At 43.0% G+C, this 8506-nt stretch overlaps 1 protein-coding gene across 2 annotated transcripts in view; it reads right to left on the minus strand.

Moving 5' to 3' along the window:
* The window catches only part of AFG1L (AFG1 like ATPase), a 221210-nt gene that overhangs the window by 183726 nt on the left and 28978 nt on the right, over positions 1-8506 (minus strand). For both annotated transcript variants that reach the window (XM_032275100.1, XM_032275099.1), the window contains exon 2: positions 4488-4711. In XM_032275100.1, coding sequence (XP_032130991.1) covers positions 4488-4711 — 224 coding nt within the window. The remainder of the gene's footprint in view (positions 1-4487; positions 4712-8506) is intronic.

Consider the following 8506-nt stretch of genomic DNA (forward strand, 5'->3'; position numbering starts at 1 on the left):
AAGGAGGGAGGGAAGGAGGGAGGGAGGGAGGGAAGGAAGGAGAGAGGAAGGGAGGAAGAAAGAGTGGAAGGGAAAGAGGGAGGGAGGGAGGGAGGGAGGAAGGAAGGAAGGGAGGGACAAATACTATTAGAAAGAGTTATTGCTCTACCTACTAAACATTTACTCACATGCGCTAGGATTTAACAAATAGGATCTTTTACTAGACACATTTGAAACTCTACCTGATATATCAAATCTTTCACTTACATTAGATTTCAACTACCTAATAAAAACCAGGTTATTTACTAGCTGGTCCATCATAGCCAATTCATATATCGAAGGTGAAAGTATGGAAAAGTGCCCTTAAGAAGAGCCCATGAATGTTTAAAAAACCACCGTTGTTGAATCAGCAATCAAAAAAGTTAATAATTACAGGATACTTGTGATTGGATGGGAGTTCACCAACCACTATAAGATGAGCCCTAGGGATGCTACAGAGTAGTGAGGAGGGATAAAAGGAATATTATTCCAGGAGGCCCAGGCAGACAGATCACTTGAGCCCAGGAGTTCAAGACCAGCCTGGATAACATGGCAAAATCCCATCTCTATTAAAAAAAAAAAAAAAATTAGCTGGGTGTGTTGGCACACACCTGTAGTCCCAGCTACTGGGGAGGCTGAGGTGTGGGATTTGTCTGAGCCTGGGAGGTCGAGGCTACAGTGAGCCATGATTGCATTACTGCATTCCAGCTAGGCAACAGAGTGAGACCCTGTCTCAAAAAAAAAAAAAGGAATATATTTCCAAAAGGAAGAGGACTAGAAAGGGAGCAAGATACGAAATTCAGGAAAGCAGTTCAAGTCTCAGATAACCAAAATATCCAGTTGAGTACATGTTGTTTCCCGACTAGGCCACATAACCAAATTGTTATTTTACTTGGAAGCCCATCTGTATAACAACCTATATAATTACAGAGTTTTATACATTATGGTTTATATACTATATGCAAATATATCTCTATATATATATCACATATAACTAGACATGCAGTACATAAGCAGTCTATATGTTTCAAACTTTTTGGTTCTTTACTCACCTATAAACTTTGAGAAATATGGGAAAAAGAAGTTGGTCATCAAAAGGAATAATTCCTCATTACCTATATCCATTATGCTGGACTGGTCACTCATGGTGCCTGCCACACAGTCCACTTCTGAGAGCAACTGCCATGCTCAGGAGAGCAGCCCTGCATGGGACAATAACTGGAGCGCCAATCTTTACGCTGGTTAATGACCTCTAAGAAACCCAATGTGAAAGCTCTACCCAAACAGGGATGAAGTCATTGGTTGGCCTATGAGATCCTTACTCAGGAATTTAAACTACAGACACAGAGAGAGAATTAAAAAGTTGGGCCCAGGTGTGGTGGCTCATACCTGTAATCTCTACACTTTGGGAGGGTGAGGTGGATGGATCACAAGGTCAGGAGTTCAAGACCAGACTGGCCAACATAGTGAAACCCCGTCTCTACTAAAAACACAAAAAATTAGCTGAGTGTGGTGGTATGCACCTGTAATCCCAGCTACTCGGGGAGGCTGAGGCAGGAGAATCGCATGAACCCAGGAGGCAGAGGTTGCAGTAAGCTGAGATCATGCCATTGCACTCCAGCAAGACTCTGTCTCAAAAAAACAACAACAAAAAAAGGAAGTTGGTAGAGTGAACAGAAGTGGAAGCAGACATGAGAGGAAAGGAACAACAAAGTAAGTGGGTGCTATGATCTCAATGTTTGGATCACCCCAAAATTCAAATGTTGAAGTCCTAGCCCCCAAAGTGAGGCTCTTAGGAGGTAGGATCTTTGGAAGGTGATGAGGTCATGAGAACAGAGCCCTCCTCGGTGGGATTAGTGCCCGTACAAAAGAGGCCTCAGGGAGCTCATTTGTTCCTTCAGCCATGTGAGGACACAGTAAAAAGACAGCTGCCCATGAATAGTTAAGCAGGCACTCACCAGACACTGAATTTGCCAGCACTTTGATCTTGGCCTTCCCAGCACCCAGAACTACAAGAAATAATTTTCTGTTGTTTATAAGCTACCCAGTTTATGGTATTTTATTATAGCAGCCCAAGTGGACCAAGACAATGAATGACATGAACGGCAGAGCACTGTAAGGCCTAGCTGTGTAATGGAGATGTCTTTCATTGCTATGTTCTTGTATAATCTTATTCTAAATCTCCATTTCTTTCTGCAATCTAAATGAATCTCTATTTCTTTCAACTAATAGTGTTAACACAATGGGAAGACATTTTCTTTACATAAAAATAAAACTAATTATACTCTCAGGAGCTTTTTTAAAAAGTAAAATTATTTTCATTCCTTTTTGTTTGTTTGTTTTTCATTTGTATTGTAGAGACAGGGTCTCCCTATATTGCCCAGGCTGATCTCAAACTTCTGGCCTCAAGCTCTCCTTTCACCTTGGCCTCCCAAAGTGCTAGGATTATAGGTTTGGTCACCACGCCTGGCCCTCATTCTTTTTTTTTTAAGACAGAGTCTCACTCTGTCACCCAGGCTAGAATGTAGTAGCATTATCTTGGCCCACTGTAACCTCCACCTCCTGGGTTCAAGCGATTCTTCTGCCTCAGCCTCCTGAGCAGCTGGGATTACAAATGGCTGCCACCACGCCTGGCTAATTTTTGTATTTTTGCCCAGGCTGGGACTATAATTTGGCTCAGGCGTGCCTGTAGTCCCAGCTACTCAGGAGACTGAGGCCAAGGTGGGCAGATTACCTGAGGTCATTCGAAATCAGCCTGGCCAACAAGACAAAACTCCATCTCTACTAAAAATCCAAAAATTAGCTGGGTATAGTGGTGGGTGCCTGTAATCCCAGCTACTCAGGAGGCTGAAGCAGGAGAACTCCTTGAACTCAGGAGGTGGAGGTTGCAGTGAGCCAAGATTGCACCACTGCTCTCCAGCCTGGGCAACAGAGCAAGAATCTATCAATCAATCAGTCAGTCAATCAATACAAATAGGCATACTAGTCACATCCATGCAGGAATTAGGGTCACATCCACGCAGGAATTAGGTTTTCTTTTTTTTTTAAAAAAAAAAAAAAAAAAAAAAAAAAAAGGCAAAACAGCCCTGAAACCAAAGTGAAACTGAAGAGAGTGATAAAGGTAGAAAGCTGTTAGCTGGGTAGAGTGCCGTGGTGTTCCCTTCAGCTATCTCATTACAAATACGAGGGGTTCCCAAGAGAAGCATCCAAAGAGATGAGGACAGAATATAAACTGAGATAGACATTGCTCTCCCCAGCTGGATGCTTGCCTAGGTAAGAAAATGCATAAGCAGCTGCCAGAGCAGCGTGTGAAGAGTTCATAGGAGAACTTGACATATATCCCCAGGAGAAAGGGGATATTCATGACAAAGACAGAAACTAGTACCTGCTTCTTACTTGCAGAAGTCTGAGGACAGGAGGCTGACTGAAGCTGCCCATGGAGAAATGGGTGGAAAAAGGAGATGTTATGCTTCCTGTGGCTTTTACAGGCACCATAAAAGATGACCTAACAAGAAATGTCCCAGGCTGGGCGTGGTGGCTCACACCTGTAATCCCAGCACTTTGGGAGGCCGAGACGGGTAGATCACTTGAGGTCAGGAGTTCAAGACCGGCCTGAGCAACATGGTAAAACTCCATCTCTACTAAAAATACAAAAATTAGCCAAGTATGGTGGTGCACGCTTATAACCCAGTTACTTGGAAGACTGAGATGGGAGAATTGCTTGAACCCAGGAGGTGAAGGTTGCCATGAGCCAAGACATCACGCCACTGCACTCCAGCCTAGTCGACAGAGCAAGATCCTGTCTCAAAAAAAAAAAAAAAAGAAATGTACTGAAAGGACCTCAGCCAAGAAGGCTAAGGGCAAGGGCAAGGTGGTGTCAGCAGAATGCGGGGTTGTGAGTTGCTTCCCCAGAGTTGTAAGAGGTTAGTCAAAGATTAGGGAAGTGTGGAGGTCTCCATGGGAGTCTTGAAGAACCCACCAGTAAGCCCCTCAACAAAGAGCTAGCATGTCAGCATCTACCATACAAAGCCCCCAATAACAAACTAGTCACTTAAGACTGCTGCTTCACTCTAATCTTTCATTCTTCTCCTTCTGACCCTGGAGAAGTCAGGCAAACAGAGAAAGAAGGAGGAAGAAAAGGGAAAGAACACATCACTCTTCCTTTTCCACTGCTGATCCCTGGATGAGGCCTGAGCTAGAGGAAAGGGAAAGCTTTGATTTCCATAGAAGTTTTTATTTAGACTGGACTGCATTTTTTAAATACCTAAATATGAAGCTATCGAAATCCCTGAAGGCAAAAGATAGCTATGGAACATCAAAAGGCCAGGAAAGGGGATCCGACAGAATTTGTGTAAAGGAACTGGTGGAAATTTTTCAGTGTTTCATGGCTGTGCCTTACTGTATTGCATCCATTTTAGAAAATGCTTATACTTTTAACTATTTAATCTTTCATATCATATAAGCCTCACCTTTGAAAAAAGGCCTTCTGTTTCTATATTGTATCCTTTAAGGTCCTCATGTAATTTCTGCAAAGACTGTATGACTCTTCTTTGATGTTCATCATCCTTTAGCTCATGAGCTCTGATCAGAAAATCATAGTGGTCCAGAGGTCCATGACAAACAGCCAAAGCTTTCAAATAAGTCTCTGAAGTGGCAGTTGGGGTCATGTTCTCAAATGTCTGAACTGTATAGGCTATAAACAAAAACATATAAAATTTTAGACTTTCTTAAATACATTTCACAGTGCTCTACATGTTTCTTAAGGGTTACATTCAAACTTTTAACTAGTTATTAGTGTATCTATTTGAGCAGTTTTGTAAATGTCATTTTGATAAAAATAACATAAAACACATCTTAAGCCAGGCACAGTGGCTCACGTCTGTAATCCCAACACTTTGGGAGACCGAGGCAGGGGCATTACTTGAGGTCAGGAATTCAAGGCCAGCCTGGCCAAATGGTGAAATCGCATCTCTACTAAAACTACAAAAAAAATTAGCCAGGCATGGTGGTGAATGTTTGTAATTCCAGCTAGTTGGGAGGCTGAGCCATGAGAATTGCTCGAACTCAGTAGGCAGTGGCTGAAGTGAGCAGAGATTGTGCCACTGTATTCCAGCCTGGGTGACAGAGAGAGACTCAGTCTCAAAAAAAAAATTTAAACAATGAATATATTTCTAATTGTTTTATTTTAACAAAAGGAAATAAACCCCAAATCCCTAAACTATAATTGTAACCTCTCTTCCAGAAAGCCTATTCCTACTACAGCTTCTACTTTGCTTCCAGTCCACTAAAGGAGCCACCTGGGTTCCTCATCTCCTTCCCAAAGCAAGGGAGCTGCCTTTCTTTGAGTTAGCCCTAATTCTAGTTCTTAAGCACCAAGGCAGAGACTTCAAGATTAGTCCCAAGGGTTTTCCACTGCTCCTTAATTCTCTACCCAAAGACAACACAACATTCAGATATTACAGTATCAATTTCAGCCCTCTGCTTCTAAGATCTTTTTCCCTTTTCCATAACCTTTAGGGGGTTGGACACAGAGCTGAGACACAGCAAGAGTGCCTGCTTCAAAGCAGGATGGTGTTCTGATTCTATTTTTAGCCTCTCCTGGGAGAGAAATGATTGTGGCGAGGTCCAACTGTAATTTCATTCCTTATCTGGGGCAGGTTTAATGAGCAGCTAACTCCTTCCCTACTGTTTAGAAGCCACAATAAACAGCAGCAACCTGGCATATTTTTCAGAACAAGATTTCCCAAAGGTACTCTGCCAGTGTTTTATTCATTTCATTGAACATCACGTTTCCTTTGTCACAATAACATAAAAATTACTTTAGCAAAAAGAATTAACAGTCACAATGTTAGTTCCATGTTTCCCCAAAAGAGGGGAAAAAGTCCTTAAATATACTACTAATGTTGGAGACAGGGATGGCTGTTTTCCATTATCTGTACTCCCTTTCTAAGTAGAAATTTTAGCTGAATGCATGGCTGCCCAGATATGTATTACATCTCCTGGTCTCTCTTGCAGTCAGGTATGGCCATGTGAGCAGGTTCTAACCAATGGATTGTGAGCAGAAATGTGTGTAGTTCAGATATACACCGTTAAACAAAAAGGGCATATCCTCCTGACTTCCTTTTCCTCCCTTCTCTCTAACTGGAGTAAAAGTGTAATGACTGCAGCTGGAGGAGGCAATGAGATGCACACAGAATGTTGAGTAAAGCAGAGCAACAAGATACACAAAGCCTGGTTCTCCAACAATGCTGAACTGCCAAACCAGCTCTGGATTGCCTACCTGGATTTTTATGTAAAAGAATAATAAACTTCTGGCCAGGCATAGTGGCTCACACCTGTAATCCTAGAACTTTGGGAGGCCAAGGTGGGCAGATCACTTGAGCTTCAGGAGTTCGAGACCAGCCTGGGCAACATAGTGGGGTCTCGTCCCTAGTAAAAATAACAAATTATTTTAAAAAAAAAATTTTTTAATTAGTCGGGCTTAAAATTAGCATATGCCTGTAGTCCCAGCTACTTGGGGAGGCTGAGGTGGAGGAACGACTTGAGCCTAGGAGTTTGAGGCTGCAGTGAGCTATGAGCACACCACTGCACTCCAGCCCGGGCAATAGAGCAAGACTCTCTCTCCAAAAGAAACAAAAAGGGAATAATAAACTTCTACCTTGCTTTTAAAGTAGTGTATAATTGGGGTCTCTGTTATAGAAGCCCAAGTTGTACCCTAACTGATATAGGTGCTTAAGGCCTCCAAAAGAGAATCTAAGGGTCTCCTGGAACACTGGGCCTCACAGCACCAGGATGAGGCTTGGGGTTCAATGTTAAAGCTGGAGATGCAAGTTGAGAGTTCCCTAAATGTTTCCAGCAATTTGAGATATTTGCCAGTGTGGCATAATAAGAAATACATTTAATCTTTGTCCCTGGTTCTTGGTACAGAGTTCCTAAAACCCTTGGAATTTCCTGAGCAATAGGAGTGTTTTCTGTTATTCATTGCATCACACCTGAGTTCATGTTAGTAGGTGACGCTAGGGTGGGGCTGGTAGCCAGAAGGACGAAGTGGGTAGAAGGTTGGAACTTTCTTCCCCACACACTGACCGCAGGAAGGTGGGGCTAGAGATTGAGCTCTGTAAACACTCAAGGAGACTTGGACAGCTTCTGGTTGGTGGACACATCTAGGTGCATTCACCTCCTAGGTATCCCCCTAGGCATCTCTTCCACTGGGCTTCCTGAGTTATATCCTTTATAATAAACCAGTAAACATAAGCAAAATTTTTCCCTGAGTTCTGTGAGCTATTCTAGCAAATTATTGGATCTAAAGGGAAAGAAGGTTATGGAAATTCCCAAATTTGCAGTCACCACGTAGATATGTGGGTAGCCTGGGCATCCCATTTGTAGCTGGCAGGTGAACTGGAGGCATTCTGTGGGACTAAGCCCTCTTACTTGTGAGATGTAATGCTCACTCCAAATAAAGAGTGTCAGAATTGAACTGTTGAAATACCCAGTTAGTGTTACAGGATTTGAGAATCTCACAACCAGAGAAAAACGTTCTTCTCTACCCTCTCTTTTAGATTTCTGGAGTCAACCAAGTGAAAAACCTCAGGGTGATTACTGATTTATTCCTCTCCCTCCCACAATCCTATTCACTCTTCAATCAGGTTCTCAGCCAATGAATCATCAATGCTACTCAATTTTGTATGTGAAATACTCTCTAATCCATTTCTCCTCTCCTTCCTCATCCTACCACCACAGCTTGTGCCCTTTAAAAGAAGCAGGGATCTCTCTTAAGGCCTGCCATGCCCCCCCACCCACCCACAATGTAGACATAAAGAAAAATCTGGAATTCCTTCAAGGGAAATTCCAGATACCTAGCTAGCCCTGAGAAGTAAATAAGCCACTTGATAAGCAAAAAGATAATAGTAGCTCAAAATAATGGCCAAGGAAGTTAGGGATGTTCCCTAAAGAAACTAAAGATAACAGCTTAATATATGTCATTGAGTTGTTTCTCAGAAATTCCAACCCCTACCAAATGGATCCGCTGGCACACAGACCTCGAATAAAAGGGAACTGAGGACTGAATTCTGACCACTGCTCTTGGTTCTGAATTTCTTCCTGTGGGGCCTAGAGGAGGTTATGCTCATGAGCCAGAGTTAACATTCTTTTCTGTTGAATCCAAATTTTTAGATAAAGCTTTCTTTCCGGCCGGGCGGGGTGGCTCACACCTGTAATCCCAGCACTTTGGGAGGCCAAGGCGGGTGGATCACGAGGTCAACAGATCGAGACCATCCTGGTCAACATGGTGAAACCCCGTCTCTACTAAAACTACAAAAAATGAGCTGGGCATGGTGGCGCGTGCCTGTAATCCCAGCTACTCAGGAGGCTGAGGCAGGAGAATTGCCTGAACCCAGGAGGCAGAGGTTGCGGTGAGCCGAGATCGCCCCATTGCACTCCAGCCTGGGTAACAAGAGCGAAACTCTGTCTCAAAAAAAAAAAAAAAAAA

Source organism: Sapajus apella, unplaced genomic scaffold (genome assembly GCF_009761245.1).
Source record: "Sapajus apella isolate SASKATOON/1434 unplaced genomic scaffold, GSC_monkey_1.0 scaffold6, whole genome shotgun sequence".
In the NCBI taxonomy this organism is placed as follows: Eukaryota; Metazoa; Chordata; class Mammalia; order Primates; family Cebidae; genus Sapajus; species Sapajus apella.